Source organism: Ambystoma mexicanum, chromosome 7p, assembly GCF_040938575.1.
Source record: "Ambystoma mexicanum isolate Mex_15411 chromosome 7p, UKY_AmexF1_1, whole genome shotgun sequence".
Lineage (NCBI taxonomy): Eukaryota > Metazoa > Chordata > Amphibia > Caudata > Ambystomatidae > Ambystoma > Ambystoma mexicanum.
Genome location: NC_090939.1, coordinates 586,626,589 through 586,645,166, shown reverse-complemented (window position 1 = coordinate 586,645,166; position 18,578 = coordinate 586,626,589). Strand labels below are relative to the sequence as shown.

The 18,578-nt window shown below is 44.7% G+C and overlaps 1 protein-coding gene across 3 annotated transcripts in view; it reads left to right on the top strand.

Annotated features, from left to right (window-relative positions):
- The window catches only part of GABRB3 (gamma-aminobutyric acid type A receptor subunit beta3), a 1,350,469-nt gene that overhangs the window by 1,191,363 nt on the left and 140,528 nt on the right, over positions 1 to 18,578 (top strand). For all 3 annotated transcript variants that reach the window (XM_069636590.1, XM_069636591.1, XM_069636592.1), the window contains one exon: positions 12,928 to 13,172. In XM_069636590.1, the coding sequence (XP_069492691.1) occupies positions 12,928 to 13,172 (245 nt within the window). The remainder of the gene's footprint in view (positions 1 to 12,927; positions 13,173 to 18,578) is intronic.

The following is an 18,578-nucleotide window of genomic DNA, read 5'->3' as shown; positions in this document are numbered from 1 at the left end:
AGTATCTAACTCCTTCATACGGACAGCAAGAGGAGTACGGAACACCACCTCATATGGACCTTTAAACCTGGGGCTGATCAGTTCCTCAGATAATAATGGTCCAGTTGTAATATGGGTAATGCTGTGTATGGAACTATGGTCTTGCTTTTTACAGGGGTGGTCACTATTTCTCCCCCCTTTACCACATGCCACTACCGCTCCTGTGTGCTTCCGTCCCGTCCCCTGGTCAATTATTTATAACCCATCAACATATAATATCTTTCCTTCCATCAATGCCTGAGACGTTCATCAGAGTGGGAAAATAAATAAAACTCCTTTATATAATCCAGGGTTGCTTAAACAGGGGCAGTGCAAATTGCTGAAGTCCTCAAATTGTCTAGTCATATTGTCAGTCCATTAAAATGTACATTTAAGTCCTCTGTCCTTCCCTGAGACTTTGTAACAGTGGCCCTGTGTAGACTGCGTAGTCTAGGATCCATGCCCTACAATAATTACATAAGCCCAAAAAACAGATACATTTCCTTCACAGTACTGGGCCTGGGGGTAGCACGTGCAGCCACCCTATCAGATTATATTTTTACCTGTTTACAAAAAATGAGTTGTCCCAAGTATAGTTCCTCCTCCTGGCAGTATTGTAGCTTCTATTTGTCTGCCTTGTACCCTTTGTGAGCCAGCAATTACAATAACACAGCAGAATCCCTCCTGCACTGATGTTCATTTTCACTACATACCAACCAATCATCCACACATTGGATGAATGTGCTAAGCACCTGACTTCAATGTAATCTGTACTGATGTAATCTGTACTGGGGTCACATCTCTCAGTAAACCACCATCATGTGGATTAACAGTCCATAACTATGCTGGCATATATCGCGAGTCCTCCTAAAAAAAAAAGAAATGGGGCACCACTGCATCAGGGGCACTGTGCCTTCCTATACTGCACCATGATATCACAGGGGATGCAGCTTTCCAAAATAATTTCCAGATTTTGTTCACTGTCTTCAAATAACTCCTCATCAGTCATTTTCTTTAATTACACTGTCGGATTTACACATAGTACTGTGCACCACTCGCACCCATCCTGGTCTGTTCCAATCAGGACCACTTTTTTGTCTGACACTACTAGTCCTTGTAAATCCAATGACAATATTGTCCCTGCCACCAAATAAAATCTGTAGGCACTTGCCAACATTTTGTCCCAATTTGAGGCACTAATACCTTAATACCATAAAAATAAATATATCTAGGACCACAGGAACCACATGTACTACTGACTCCCTTACTATTGCATTGATTATTACTATTGATTGAGCTACACACATTCCTGGAGTGGGACACACTATCCCTTGATCTGTGAATTATATAGTTACATTTAGTGTACTGAGCAGATCCCTACCCAACAGGTTCACAGGGGAACACTCTGAATATAACAAGGGGCTCGTACTACCTCCCCTCCCACTTTTATATTCAGCTCCTCACTGTATGAAACTGTTGAAAAAGCCCCAGAGAATCCTTGCATGTAAAGAGTTTTACCTGATAATGGAAAGTTTTCCTCCATGATGCATGATTTGGTTGCACCTGAATCTACCATAAATATAAATTGCCTGTTTCCTATGTCCTCCTCCACCAAGTGCACCTCTTCAGGATGTGCGGTTATCAATAGGATTGGACATGCCAGTGCTTTCTCTGGGCTGTCCTAATCAGAATATGTATTTGTACAGGGGAATCGAAAAGGGCCGCACCCGCCATTGCAACTCCTTGGAATAGGGTCCCTGTTTCCCCTGCCATGCTGTTAAACTGTGTTCCCTCACCCTGCTGTAGTTGTTGCCTACATTGCCCTTGCCTGTCAGTCCCATAAGGGAACTGATTTTGATCCCCTCGCTAAATTTCTGTTGTCTCTTTCCTTGAGGCCCTTGGAATCCCTGCCGTGGAGGTGATGGCCCATAATTAAATCTCATCCCAGGCCTGTTTCCTGCACTCCCTTGCGAAATGCTCCCATTTCCCGCAATACCAGCACTGTGATGTTCCCAATCCTCCTCCCCAAGGACCTATCCTTCCAAAGCCTCCTGCTCTTGCTCCTCGAAATCCTCCTCTTCCCCTTGGTGCTCCTTCATACTGCCACTGTGGGTTGGGGTACTGTCCCCTCCCACCCCATTGTCCCTGTCCTTCTTCACCCCTTAGTGCCGCAATTGTGGCATTCCCAATTTGTTGAGTGTCTCCTGTCCTTTCCCTCTGAGCCGTTGCTGTCACTGGTGCTTGGACGACAACCTTACTTAGTTTCTTTTCCACTAGTATTGCCTCGTCCGTTTTCCACTTCTGGGCTGTCTCCCTGTCCCGCTCCTTGATTCTCTTACAATTGTGGACTATTATACTTTGTATCTCTGCCCACCCTTTGGCTTCAATTCCCACAATTGTATCCAGCACCTTATGGACCTCATTTGGTAGTCCCCTCATTACAATAAAATAGAAAAATGGTACTGTTTCAACTCTACACATTTCCTGTGAGTAAAGAATAAACCTAACTGGGTCCTCATCATCACCCGTTGTGCACTGCATTAAAGAATGTAAGTCAGGGGTATCTGGGTACATCCTTCGTAGGGGAGCCCTACCCTTGCCCTTACCTCATCAAAGGCAGATCCATCATGTTCATTATCCGCAAGACTTACCCCATAGTACCCCGCCCTTGCCCATATGTCCCCAGCCTGGTCCCAAACTATGGCGACCAGTAAACTCTTAAAATCTCCTAGTGCTAAGGCTACCCCTGCTGTTTGTTTTTCAAATTCATAGATCAATTTACTAGCTCTGGCTATAAGCTGGGGGAGAGCTTTAATCAAATTATATTGTGTCCATTTGAGGCCATGGCACATACTGCGTTATCCCTACTTATGTACAAGAGGCATCTGCATATCTATGTTTATCTTCTACCCCTTTAGTATTCTTCTGATCTTGAACTACCATGATTAAATCTGGTCTATTTCTTAGTCTGTCCCTCCTCACTGCCTCTTGTGGTAGGGACGGGTTTCTTGCCATCTCTTCTCCTTGATCTCCTTCTTGCTCTGCCTCTTCATTATTTCTAACACCTTGATCTTCCCCTCCATTATCCCTTGCTTGTTCAACTTCTTGTCCCAGGACCGTCCATATCCTCTGCCCGGTAATATTATCCCCATATATATGGTCGCCGTAAATAATATCGCCGGGAAAAGGTTGCAGCGATATTATATGGGTGACCATATATATGGGGACAGGGGCAAAAAATAAAAAATAAATAAATAATAATTTGGGGGTTGCGGGGGTGTCCTCCGCATGTTCCATGCAATAACGACTCCACAAAAAATGGCAATTTTTCTGCGATATTTTTGCATGGCGTGATTTTTGTGGCAACATTATTACATGGAACCCTCTGCCCATCATCTTTTTCAACACAAACATTTCTTATTGCCCCGGGGTTAGACTTAAACCAAAAATCTCCTGACTTCCAATCCCCTGTTTTCTGCAACAGTACCCTTATTTCTGGTGGTAATACTACTTCAGGTTCTTGTAACCTGACCAACCTTTCCTGCAATGCTCTTAACTCATTGTCTATGTCTACTTGTGGACCCTCTGGGGACACCAATACTACGGGAATATTATCGCTTGTGGATGGGTTATATGGAGGTGCAAAAGCTCTTGAGTCCCCCCCCTAGTTGCTAATCCTGATAATCCTGATGACACTCTCTCTACTACTGGAGGTTTATAGACTGGGTTTGTATACCCTACTGCAGGTTTAGGCGTTACAGGGTATATCCCCATTGGATCTCTTTTGCACCTTCCTGATCTTCCATAACCTCAACTAATTGCCAGAGATCTAAATCTCTTTTCTTTTTTTAGGACTTGTTCCCTTCATATTTTGCTGCTACAAAGATTGACATTTTTTCTAGCATGTTTCTGTTACGGGAGCCCTACTCTGGCCAGGAGCAGGACACCCCCCTTCCTCTGTTTCTACTATCCATTGTTCATTTATTCTTTAACAATACAGTGGCAGAACCCTATGCATGTGTTTTATTGGAGGTTCCTCCTCCATAATGTTGGGTGTGTCCCTAATGCTTCACTTAAGCCCTATTGCTATGCATGCTTCAGTTTTTTACTCAAAAATACAGTTTTACCCACTTTTTTCCCACCACCTTACACTTTTTCCATTTTGATTTCACACATACAAACACACACCGCGACTCACCCACCTTCCTTTTTTACCACAAAAGAAAACAAGAGAAAATATAAAAAATAATTGACTAAAATCCAGGCCCATTCCTATATGCCGAGCCACTACTTTTGTAATACCACCTTCCAAGCATTTTATAATATGCTGGGGATCCCATTGCTTTTATCGTCATAAAAGAATAATGCGTGGTACTACCTTCTCAACCTATTATGGCTGAGGATCCCTTAGATCCCAGTCCTTATAAGCTGAGGTTCCCTTCTTCCATTATAAAAAGTAGAAAAACAAAAATGCTTGACAATTTCAATACATGACCCACCTCGTATCGAATCTACTTCTTAACACATCACCTGAAACCCTATCCAATCTATCCTATCCAATCTATTTCTTACCATCAAAAGTCCTATTCCATAATACATCACCAAAAGTCCTATTTCATAATACATCACCAAAATCCCTATTCCATCTATTCCATTGACCTCGTACATCATTCACATCACCAAATATTCACATCACCAAATGTTTTGTTCACATCATGATACTATCATTCACATCACTGTATTATACATAAATGTTCCCATTTTGTTATCACTTGCAAGAGTATACTCACGTGAGCATTGTTCACTTGAGTTTTTCCTCCATTACGAAGTCCCCATGTTGGCCTGTCTGTCTGGAGCCACGCCCTGCTTCAGTCAGCATACATACATGGGGGTTTTTGATTAAGAGTACCGATCTCTATAGTTGAGCGTGGCTCTTTTCCTGGTGACTAGGATTAGGCTTCACAAAGTGCGGGGGAACACTGAGGTCATGTCGGGTTCCCCACTGAAAGGTAGCCAAACTTACAGGGCTACCCCTAAAATATAGGTACCTCTAATCATGCTCACACCAGAGTAAATGCACCCCTCTAGGGAATTAAGGCCAAGAGTCATTTTGCAAGGATAACAATTTAATCTGTATAAAGATGAGGATGGAGGCTAGAGGACTCTGTCCCCCCGACCAGCATTGTGTCTTCCGTAACTGGCTCCTGTAGACTAATGCCAAGCAGGCACCTTTATATACTGTTCAACTTGGTCACTGGATACTGGCTTAGCTCATCCAAAATTGTTCTTCTTGCCTTACAAGGGATTCTGCAGTCTCCCTTCTTGCATGGCCGGGGTTCCTTTTGGGACTGGCTACTTAACATAATGCTAGCCTATGCAAAAATACAGTGTAGCTCTTGTTTAGCATAATTTTCTATATTATAAACAGTTATATATAAACATACCTTCCTGCCATACTCTCCACACTCCACTCAATATAATTGTATTTTATCTGGTCCAGTAATTCTCCTATAAACCCTGTTTTCCATAGTACTCTGTATGTTGTGCATTGAACATGTAGAGTCCCATTTTAGAATGCATGGGCTTTTGACAGACAGCCAACAGCTGCTGAGTTACCTCGTGCTCTCTGCCAGCCTTAGCCTCGGTGACGCAATGCCTGTAGTCTATTTTTAGCACAGGCTGCATTCACTGAGCTTCGAGATTTTAAACTACAATTTAACATTTATTACAAATTCATTCAACTAAATAGTTATTTGCACCTTTACTATCTTCATTTAGTGACCCTGCTCCCCTCTGGACCCTTGTAGTGCTTAGAAAACAGTTAACAGAATTCCTGCCTAATTCTAAAGTGCTTGGGTAAGAAGAAAAGCACTAGCTCCTTCCCAACACAACTTTATTAAGATTCAGGATGGTGTAACGCCTAAATAACCCTGTACTATGGTGGGATTTGTACCTAACTAAATAAAGTCTGTGTCAGCAAGTCCAAAAGCAAAACTCTGTCTTTGTCAAAACCCCATGCTGTCCTCACAACTATAACAAAACCAGTGGGGAAATATTCTCAACCAAAATAAATGTTACAAAGCCAAAAATGTGTAAAGAATGTTCATTCAGATTTCCATGAAATTAAAGTTACCTTTTAACACAGTTCCGATATGGCTCCCTTTCAACCAGGACTGCACCAACTCTGAAGTTATCTTTTGTAGACTCGTAAATGTCACAGCTCACATCAAAACGAAGATTTAGGGGTTTCCCTTTCCCCAGTATCAAATGCAATAGAACAACACTGTTGTCTGGGGACTCCCTTCCCAAAACAAAGTTTCTCCAGGCTTTACCTCTCAGGGTTCCCTTCCCCAAGAGTCAATTTCATAATAGTTGCTTCACAAGTTTTCAAAAAAAACATAGGGTCCGTTTGACCCCTCCTTTGTTTATTATCACACCTCTCAAGACTTGTCAACTCTTTTGTGGCCTCTGGTCTAGGCACAGTTGTCGGACCGCACCTTCCACCCATCACAGGTCACACAATCAAAAGCGAATTGCCTTGCTTGTAACTTGGTGTTTGATGTTAACAAAGTTGACAAATAGAAACCCAATGGTCTAGGCGCAGTTGTCAGACCGCATGGTCCACCCATCACAGGTCAAGCAACCATAGGTTTCCCCCTGCTGATGTTCAGTGGTTTACAAGTTCAAATATTTCTTGAGGGGTTAATTTAGCAAGAAAGTAACAGGAGTCAATTTCACTTATGTGTGCTCCTTCAACCCTTCTTGCCAAGCTATTCGCCAAATTCAACCTTAAAGTCAAAGTCTCAGACTCTTTCTGACTCTTTCTGACATTCATTCAGGTTTCTTAATGGTGACTCATTATTGAAAGTTGCTGTATCACTTTCAATGTATTGCTTCTGATTAGTTAGGTATTCAATAAATGCTAATTCAGTATTATTTTGTTCAATACATTGTTTCCATTACTGCTGCATTTGATATATGCTTTTTCAGTATTGCATTACAGTTTGTTACTCACTGAAGTTTGTTAGCAGCTTCCGGACCTTTGGAGTGCTCCTCCGACCCTCCTGTTTACTTGGTATCTGATTCCTGGGGCTCCCGCGGCTTCCTTCTTTTGCTCTCTCTCTCGGGAAGCGGGTATGTTCACGGAGGCAAGCCTCACTTGCTCACTGCACGGTTTCTCTCTCTCTCATTCTCACTTTCATCAGCACCTCCTTCACTGGCATTCACACGCGGACCGCATCCACGGGGATCTGAACTCACCTGCAGCTCCTGCTGTCAGTTCCACACTGAGAAGTCTGGGTTCCACAAGTCCTCCGGGTTTCTTGCCGGCAAAGTGAGTGTTGCGATGGGCAATCTGCATTACTCCTAGTTGCCTCTTCTTCTTATTACTAAAGTGGTTTTTGTAAGGGTCAAGGAAATAAGACTGATAATAGCCCATAAAGGCTAAAGGAAGGTAGGGTTAAGGTAGGTCATTGTCAGGAAAGGGGGATACCATGGCTCACCATCAGGTACCCACTCTCCAATCCCCAAAGACCCTTCACTCAGGTAGTCCTCCCTCGCTTGTCCCCCCTACCCCAGGGTCGGGATCCAAAAGCGATGGCCCTTCCCTGGCCACCTGAACAGAAGATCCCGGGGGAGTAGATGAGAGACTACTCTCAGGTTTCTCACAAATCATCCATGTGGTAAGCAACGCTATGCGCAACAAGACTCTCTACATCCCAGATCTCAAGAAGGATACTGCAGCACTGATGGACACGTACTGGGTGTACAACCAGCAAACGTTCCTGCACCTCCCACCATCATGGAGCGGCATATGTTCGCCACTCTGCACTCTCCAATCCTAGTGGTTGCAGAAGCGCATCTCTCTGAGAGGCCAAGAGAAAGCAACACGCGACTGGTACCAGCCATACCCGACCCAGCCAGCAACAATAAGGAAATGTGCTCTCAGCCAACAAAAGAGACGGTCCAAATACCTGTCTGAAGGCTCTTGTGAGCTACTGAATGAGATGCTAGACTTATACAGATTGTATAATAAGGCTGAAGTAGAATGACTGCAGATCGTGAGATGGGAAGTGATCCAGTTGGCTAATGATACAGAGCAAGGACACAGCGCCATCAAGCGCTAGTTGAGAGCGATCAGGTTGATAACCCTCCAGAGCAGATACATTCTGGCACTCCTCACAGCGATGAAAGGAGGGGTGTGCAATAAAATAGGGTCATCTGGCTGTACGTACTACCCCCAAATGACTCAGACAATGGGTCCATGACGAACATTATAGGGGCCCTACACACGCCGAAGAAAAACATGCAAAGTGAAGGTGGAATGGAGGAAGATGTCTGGTTCGATTACCTGTTCTCTTGGGCCCCATCGTGGATGGGAATGCTGGTGAAGATATTGGTCCCCATCACAGTCCTCCTGTTGGTGATGTTCTGCACTAGCCAGCTAATCGGTCAGTATTGTGCAAGGACTCTGTATAGCGCAGTGATGATGGTAACAATTGGGGTAAATATTGCATCTCACTTTACAAAAGATGGGCAAATACAGAGAATCTCACAAAGCGCAGATTTGTATGAATAGAAAGAGCCATAGATACCCCGGGGACTGTAACAACACATCCACCAGATCCTGAAAAGTACACCGAACACTGGGTAGATTTATCTGGGTATGGGGGATACTTTTACATGACATGTACTCCAGAACAATAAGCCCAGGCAGGGAAAGTTTGAGAGAGGTTTGTAGAGTGTGGGAACCAAAGGAGGTGACGTGGAGGTATGAGGAAGCGCAGTATATGGCAACAGGGCTAGTTAATGTAGGAGTAACTAAGGGGGGGATGTTGGGATGAAGGTCCAACTCCCACTCTCCCCCAAGCGGGTTCGACTAAGGATTATGCACTAAATGGAATTACAATAATTAACAGAAGGTAGCGGGGGGAGGGTGGAGAGGCATGCAGGAGATGTTAGAATAGGTGTAAGGGTTTAATATGGGAGGATGCCCTCAGACAAATCTATACTGAACCGCCACCATTTTAGGGATCTAGGCCTAACATGAGAAGTATGCAGTACTACCAGAACATGGGCAGAGGTACACATTCACAGCACACGCTTCCATCCCCATCCCCCATCTAGTCCTGGAAATAGATGGTAATTTTGCCCACAAGATACAACCATCTATTGTGTGTACTGCAGGCCCATGTAAGTGGAAAGGAATGTGGATAGCGGAGCTCAGGGAGGGGAGCACCTGACTTTGACGGACGATCTCACAGGAAGCAGGGCAGAGGTCTAAAGCTGCCAAACATGGGTCCCAGATTTAGAGCACCCAAGTCCTAAATCCCCAAACCCTGCTACTTTGAACAACCAGAGGCTCCTATCTCAAGCGCTAAATCCCTCAACTGATGATTGATTTGTGTGCTGACACCAAGCCACCAGGGTGGGGGTTGGTGCCAGGGCATGTGGGGGGAGTCCAAAGGCCCTATCCAGTGATTTGTACTGTGACGTGCGTGGGGTGAAAGGAACACATCTAGGCCAGTGATGGGAAGACATGGCGGGGCGCCAGAGCATCTAAGATTGGGCTAAGCTTCTCACATTCCTTGGGGACTATCTTGAACTCGAGAGTATCCACGGCGCTCATGTCTAATTACCAAGTGCACATCACATGGGCTAACCATGAAAAGACAGTCTATTCATCTAAGGAACCAATTGAGTTGCTAGTGTGTGAACATATTGTTGCCAAGATCTACGCGGAAAAAGACTGATACACGCTACACCAGCCAATCATTGGAAGATCTCTGAGTGCTCTACTGTTTGTATATAGGGGCTTCACCAATAGTAATGAAGACACAACACTGTAACTGCTTTCATCATAAGTGACGGTGTTATGCTTTACGAAGTGATGTTTGCTTTGATCTGGTCAGTGCGCTCCGTAGCAGTAGGGTGTGAATGCTCCTACTGACACGTAGTCTTTCTTTTGGAAGTAAAAAAATGCTGTTATCCTCGCAAAAGCTGAGCTGAGCTTTTTTCCTTAGAGGGTTGCATTTACTCTGGGTCTGGTTGTCTGGAGGTCTACCACACAACTCCATGAGCCTTTCAATGGGGAGTGTGTGTTCAGTTTGTTGAACTTAATTGCCCTAAATATTTTCATTTTAGTTCCCCTTTTGTTTGTTTGGTTTACGATAAAACTGTATGCCTCCCATGTTCCATTTTACAGTTTGTTCCTTTCCACTTGTAAGCTTCCATAGTGCATGCTCTACCTCCTCCAGCTGATCTATATATCATCTTTCGGCCTCCATGCTTGAATATCAGTAGAAAGGATATCATAATCTCTAGCAAATGTTATGCTAGGAGAGCCAGGCAATAACTCCTTTTATTAAGGGTCAAAGTAGAGAGATCCTTGAAGATATCTACCCCCTCATATTACATTGCTTTTATCTGTCTCATATCTTTCTCATTTTTGTCACTGTAATAGTGGCAGCTCATCATGATTGACATGGGGACTTTTGCTGAGCCTGTTCCTCTGTGCGACCTGTCTAAGACTACAGGAGGAAGATGGGAACCTTGTTGGATAGCAAGTGTAAGGCCAGCGAGGCATCTGGGATGCGTGGTCACGCTGATTTTTTAAAAGATCACTGTGACCGCGCATCTCCTTTCCAGAGGCATTGCTGGCCTTACAGTTGCTATCCAGCACTCCTTAAACAGGAATATATTCTAGCATTACCCACCCGCCTTGACAAAGACCCTTTGGTCGAAACACGTGTCGGCACTCTTCATGTGATTGGCACTACAAGTGCTGTATGATTGTGGCAACCATATGCCAATAAATCAACACTGCAATCAAACCAATGTAGTAAGACTCATCATTCACTCGCGCCTGACGTACTACCTCAACTGGTGAAGATATTTTAAGCCCATTGCCACAACAAACAGGGATCCCATCTTTCTCCTATACCTCACAATACAGGACTATTTGAGCATTGTCCCGCAGGTACCCAGTTAATGACAGCAGGACACATAACAGCCTACAGAACCAGATCAGTGCAGGGATACATTTTTCCTTCAATGCTCTCACCACTACCTCATCTGTCTAAGAATACATTTTTCCCACCTTCCACTTTAGCTCATTGATGAAGTCTTTGGACTTCTTCCTAGTTTCCTTCTGATCATCCTCTTCTTTCTCTGGTGCTCCCAATTCACACATCCTCTTTCTCAGTGAACCACATCATTCCGTTTATGTTCTGTTTCCTTCCCATGGGTTTTGTGATTAATCCAGGGAATTTGTCCCTTCTTTCCTAAAGAGAGCCACCCCCTTTGAATCTAGGGAAGTGAGCCCACTGAATCTAGGGAGGTGAGCCTGCTAAGCAAAACTCTGCCTAGAGGTTTAGGAAAGTGCGACTTCACTGGGAGTGACTCCCCTCCAGGGGACACAGTCTCCCATTCGCATGGGGAACTCCCTATACCTAGAGTTTTATCTGCCTACATGGGAGTAAGAGAGAGTGCATCAATATGCTGGACTCAAAACAACTCTGACATTACCTCTCTGTGTTTGGCTCAAGGTAATGCTGAACTCCCCATAGCGTGACAGCTGACGGAAAACAATACACCCCTTTGATGTCGCGGAACGAGAATTAAGGGTCAACATCCCTTCAAAGGAGGGAGAAAAACCCACTCGCAGAGGCGAGTCCCTGTTATGGGGACGTAGGTGAGGGGCAGAGCTGCGCTGCACAGTGGTGGCAGCAAATCCTCGCACTCAACATGAGAGGACAAGTGCGAGAGAAAACCAAAACAAGCAGAACCAGAGAACCGCTTGTACCCAATTCGGGGGAGCAGCAGACCGTGGAAAACGTTGCTGCTGCCGAAGAGACACATCCTCCCTGAAGCAAACCCTGCAACACTAAAGGTACGCAGGTTTCCCAGGTCTGAGGGAGGCATAGCGAGGAATGAGCAAATGTGAAAGAAGGAAGGATTGGCCTAACCCCATACCTGGATCAAACATGCCCAGAGAGAGGGAGAGCATGAGATAAGGGTTACAAGAGTCTGAAACCCGAGTATTTTCAACCTCCAGAAGGGTCACAGGAACCCACAAGAACTAAGAGAGCCACAAGGAAAGAGTGGTTACCAATACCCCAAGAGATAAATGAGACAGTGGTACAGATGAAACCACGGGAGCCAGAGGGGCCCAATAAGCACAGAGAAGAACAGATACGAGGGTAGCATAGAGGCTTCCAACATCTGAACCAAGAGTTAAAAGAAACAAATAGAAAAGGCGGTCATCACTGCCCCAGAGGAATAAATTAAAGAAGGGAAAAAGAAAGGACTTCCCTAACACCCCTACAAGAGTCACAGGAGTCTGACAAGAAAGGGAAAAGAAACCTGATGATTGGAATTGTTATTTATTTGACATCAATAAGTTGCCAGCTGCGAGAACAGTCTATTTGTAGGACCTAAGTGTTTGGTTCCATCTCTCTATTTTCCATTCCGGACATCCAGCTAAAGATCCCAGTCCAAGGGTCACTAATTTGTAATCCGTGAATTAAATAACCATTCATTGCATCTCAAACATTATTTTCACAATTCGGATACAGATTATGTGATTTAGCGGCGGTATCCTAGTGCCGAAATTATATGTTGTGTTGAGTTTTTCATAGTTGTTTGGTAAGTATTTTTTATTAATTCTTGGTCTATTCCCAGAGTCTTTCTCTGTGAAGGTATAGTTACGTTTTTCTGACCATTTGTTGAAACATGTAACCCCTGGTCCCATGCTGGACCCCAACAAAATGTTATAGTAACGGGAAGAGATATGTTTCCTGGTAATGAGTGAAATCATTAATGTTTGCTAATATATATCTATTCGATTTAATTATCTGAACATCATTTACGATTTGTTCAAAACTGAAATATTTGTGCTTTGTTTCTTAGGAATTACAACTGTGCTGACCATGACAACGATCAACACCCATCTTCGAGAGACTCTGCCTAAAATACCCTATGTGAAAGCCATCGACATGTACCTCATGGGATGCTTTGTATTTGTCTTCTTGGCCTTACTTGAATATGCCTTTGTCAACTACATTTTTTTTGGAAGAGGACCACAGATGCAAAAGAAATGTGCAGAAAGGACTTCTAGAGTCAACAATGATCGCTCCAAATGCGAAACTAATCGGGTAGGGAAAATTGCTCCATTGGAGGCTCTTTTGTTTATAATCATATACTATTGCATACATTTTGTGTGCTCTTTCGAGCTAGTATTAGTAAATAGATTTGTTAGACAAACTTTGACCTCTAAAAAGTAAGCGCGAGAAAAATAATTAGCAAATTATCGTCTCAACCCTTAAGGTCAGTGAATTTATGAATTTGCTTTGAACATGTTTTAATTAAAAAATATATAGTCTGTGGTGGGTTCATAAGAAAACTAATCTCTAGAAATGTGAATACGTCTGGCTCTGATTTTAGGATCATCTAAAGCAGCTGAACTGAACACTGATGCACAAAGTAAAGAGGTTATATTTGGAATTCATGTTATCCATATTTTACACCAAGGTGGGGATCGCAATTAACAGCTGGTTTTGGAATTCGCAGAAAACCTAGTGTAACATAGCCTTAACAATAACCTTTTTGTTATTGGTGGGAACGCGTGCATTTGTTTGTAGTGTGTAGCATGTAGTGTGTGTGTAGTGTGTGCATGTAGGGGCAGTGTTTGTGTGTGCATACTGCATGTAATGTGTACAGTAAACTTACATTGTGTTACAAAAGACTATTTTAAAATTAACTTTTGATTTTCTTTTCTGCTTAGCTACAAATAATTTTCCATGTTTCTGCAGTAAATGTGGCAGTAATTCCATTACTGCTAAAAAAAAAGTTGCAGTAACGGAACTACAAACTACGAATATTTCTCGGTCAGTACTGTGCGAGCTAAAAGAATGGGTACTCCTTTTGTGAGAGAAATAAGTAATTGATTGATTGATAGTTTATTTGTATAGCGCCTATACACACGTGTTTCAAAGCGCTTCAAGGCAAGAGAGGGAGCAGGGGAAAATTCAATGAAATTCTTAGAAGGCATTGAGACAATAAGAATGTGAAATTAACTATCGTACTAGGCCTGGCGACATTTCAGACAGTCCAAGAGCTTTCACAATGGTAAGGCAGAGAGGGAGGGTAGGGGCAGGGGGAGTAGGAGATGAGAACAGACAAGCGTCTGTCGTACTAGGCCTGACAACATTTCTGGTTGAGCTAGAGATTGACAGGAGCTTAGGGAAGGGGGCGGAGGGTGGGAAGAGAGGAACAAAAGAATCGACTATCGTACTAGACCTGACGACATTTCTGGTAGTGCTGGAGATTGACAAAAAGGCGAGGAGGGGATGAAAGGGGGAGGAACAAACAAGCTACTATTGTACTAGGTCAGGCAATATTTCTGATACAGTAAGTGCAAGAAATATAGTGAGGGGAGGGGGAGGAGGAGAGAAGGAGAAGATAGGGAGAGGAAGAAAATACTGAGAAGCGATTGAGTGTGGTGAAAGAGAAGAAGAGGCAAGCAGGCGAAAAACAGTGTTATAGAGCAGAAAAGCAAGTGGAGAGAGCACATAAGTTGCAGAGGTAAAACACTGAGCACATAATGTTGCAAGAGAATGGCAAGTGCAGGCCAGTATTCAGCCAATTTGTTTTTATAGACTAGGCGAAAGTGGGCACTAGTGTCTGAATCAACATGCGCTTCACTGACTGTTTAGCTATATGGTTTGTTTTAGGTTTTGATAATTGGATTAGCAGCAAGTTCACGGGAGGAAGAGTTGTCGCCCACATCTCTTGTATTAGCATGAAAGAGTTGGACCCCGTCATTCTGGCGGTGATAGGGTAGATGACATTTTTCTAGTTTTTCATATACAGGATTTAATCAATATTTGTACTAGGTCAGCTGACATGTGTTTCGACCCATTAGGGTCTTTCTCAAGGCTAAATTGGCTCTTGCCTGCCCATGGTTGATGGGTCAATGGCTTGCTGGTTGAACAATCCTGTTGGCAAAGTAGAACTGGTTCCTTGGCTCAGTTGAGTGTTATGCGATGAGCCACTGGTATCTACCATTAATCCATGGTGAAAATAAAAATAAAAGAAAGCAACGAAGTCCAACTATATACAAGGGTGAAGGATCCATGATCCGAATAGTCAAAACAAGATATGCCAAACACCCTATAAAAAAGAAACTATGTACAAATCGTGGAGTTAAGTCCATGGACTCCAAATAATAAAAAAATAAACTCAAACGAACACTACAGAACTATATACAAGGGCAGCAGGCTATCCCTACGACTCACTGATGTACCAAGAGTCTGGGCCAGGGCATCATCAAGCTCTGTGTCAATATCCCGGAGGCGGGACTCAGCTCTATCCTCGAGGGCTTGCAGGGTTTCCATCATGCTCCTCTGAAACTCCCTGCGAGTCTCCTCGAGGAACTCCGCCCGACGCATGGAGTTCTCTGCTCTGGCCATGGTGAGTCATGCCCTCCGTGCCCACCGCCGATCTGCATCTATTTTCTGGCCCATCCAATGCCACACCCAAGACACACTTGTTCCTTGGTCCTTCTGCCCGTCGGCCCCAAGTCCTGACTCCTCCTACATTGAGCCTGCTGCTACCAATGTGCCCTGTCCCTGCACCATCAGGACTGCCTCCCTGATGATGACAACCCCCGGGGCAGTCGTACACGTGCCCTGTGTTAGGCAGAATTACATGCAGTACCTTTTGGGAACACTACACATAATTAAGACTACAGGTGTAAGCACAATCTCACCTTTGATACAAGCCCGTACTACACAGTTATGTGGTAGCAGTGGCTGAGCACTGAGCAGCCAGACATAGCTCAAAGAGGGATGTGAGCAGTACAAGATGTTACACAAAGGACTTGCAATCACAGTAGTTCAAACAAACACTATTCAAGGTTTCTTAGTAAAAGAATACACATTTATTTACACAGTCAGTTGGAAAACATTCCACTAGTAAGAAGCAGCTCAATATCACAATCTAATACACTACAGTACACAACCAATAGGTTTCTGAACAAGTTAGGCTCCCCTGAAGTGGGAGCAATATTGCACTTCAGTAACTTTCAAAAGGGGTAGAAAGACAAAGGTTAGAATAATTAAAGCACAATTACTTTCGTAGGTAGGGCAAATAATTTCAGTTAACTACAACTGGCAATTCAATTCAATAGTCCTGGGCCAAAGTCAATGGTTCAGAGTCTTGGATAGGATAGCACTGTTCTGTTAGGAAACGGTTAAGTCTTTGCCAATGTTCGAAGAAGAAGTTTGCCAGAAAAATAATTATATGTCTGATTAGGAGCGAACAAGAATCAAAATTGGGAAAGTTTCACAAACTTTCACCACGGCAGAAAGGATTTCCACACAGTGTTTGCACAGTACCTTATGAAGAAAAGCTGTTGCTGAGGCAGTTGTTCCTGGCAGTTCCTGCATTCTCGCTGTTTCTGAGCTTCAGTCATGGGGACAAGAAGGAGGACATTGGGAGGTTCCTGCACTGCCCAGGGAAGAGGCCACAAGCTTGACTAAGCGTCGGTTTTAAGGTTTGAGCGCCTTAAAGTCCACAAACTGCTATCCTTCTCACTGGTTATCCGGTTTTCAACAGCACTCTGATGAAAATCCGACCAGTATGGAGACAGTGTCCAGGTGGCTTACGAGTTGGTTGTTCCCACCAGCTCAAAGGAAGAAGTCGTCCTTAAAGGAGCTTCTCTGTCGATGGATTTTCAGGCAATTCGGACCTGCAGTAGGGATTCACCTGGCAAACCAACGGTCCAGGAGTTGCAGCAGTCGTCTTCCTTCAGCTCGTCTTTGGTTCTTTCGTTCCAGTGGTCGACTCTGCCTTCCAGGTCCCAGAGACCTGCTTTTAAACAGTTTTCTCCCATTCATTCCAGCCTAGCTGTCACTCACCCAGCAGGGTGGCTTCCTTGCCAAACAGTCAGCCAGCCAATCATGCCAGAGTGCTTTCAGGTCTCCTAGGAGACTAAGCACAGGGAGCTTCGGGCACCTCCCTCACATCCTGTCCACCCCAGACACTCAGGCACCAGAGGAGGGCTTCAGCACTGAAGCCTGCCAGAGGGCATCGAACAAAGGGACCAAACACAAGAAGGTCCTTTCCTAAAAGAAACAGCGAAAAAAGATGACCGGAGTCTGTTTTTACAGAGGGTTCATGGGAGCCATATTGAAAAACATAGCTGACCCGATTTTTAGCTACCGGTGTTCGCGGTCGGAAAAAATCATGGTAGTTCGTTCTAAAACCACTGCCACCAGCCATTTCAAGAGGAAAGGGTAACATTTGACTATTACATGAGTGTTTAGACACAGGGGATGCTAGGCAACCCCTCCAGCACTCCGTAGGAAGATAGTGTGTGCTGGGTCTATGAATTTAAAAAGACTAGCAACATCAATTTATCTTTACATGCTCTGGGAGACGGTAGTCAGTCCCAGAGAAGGTATTTAAAACTTAGGGAGTCTGAAAGACACCCCTGTTCCACTGCACTGAAGGTGCTGTGTGACATACAAGAAAAGAATGATGCCTATGGAGTTGTTTAAAACGCCATATCCAAAGAACACAAAAGTAAAACATCAAAATACATGAAAGAGTGGGACAAAAAACTCACACTCTTTCCAGGTAAAAATTTAAATCCTAGAAATCCAGCAAAGTTGCTGGGGGTCTCAAAAGGTAAGGAAAATTGGCACATTCTTGAGAATTCTCCCTAACACCCTACTGGAAGGTGCCTGCACAACTTCCATTGCTGGTGGTCCTGTTGCTGGGGTGACCACCTCTGCTGAACCTCCGGCTCCCGACTGTGGCAGGGATGTGATCTCCACCAGACTGGCCGCTGTGGCTGGGACAGGTCCACAGAGTGCCCTGGTGGCATCTGGGCCGGAAGACGGCAGGGAGGACTGGTGCATAGTGGAGGAAGAGGAGGAGAGGGTTGCAGCAGGGCCCAGCACAGGTAGCAAACCCACGAAAGTGAGCTGTGCTAACTGGTTCAGAAAGGCAAAGACCACCTCTTTCTGATGACGTGTATGGTCCCGCCAGGAACCACTCACGTCATCACGAATGACGATTGTGCGCATCGCGACACTGACTAGCACGAGCTCAACCCTATCACGGATTGTCTGGTCCGCAGGCAGAGGAAGGTCAGTTGACGTGGACTCATCCTCTACCTGCGAATGGGCCTGGACTGAGTCATGGCTGCAGGTACACACTGATGCAGTCACAGGATCAGGGACAGGATTAGGCACAGGCCCCTCCGCAGTGACCTGTGCTGCCTCTTGCCCCTGGACTGCAACAATTGCATCTGCGGCATCACCCCCTCCAGGCTCCATGTGCTGTTCTGATGAAGCCTCCTCCCCTTCCTCGTCCACCACCAACCTGGATGACTCTGAGCCGTCTTCTGCATCGGATTGCCCCTGTGGGGGCTCACCTGTCCCACCCGCTGCTGAGGAACCCACGTTCAACTTCGCCTTCTTGGGCCTCCCCTCAGCACCTATGGCCGTTCTTGCAGACGCGGCACCAGTCTCCTCACTCCCGGAAGATGTTGT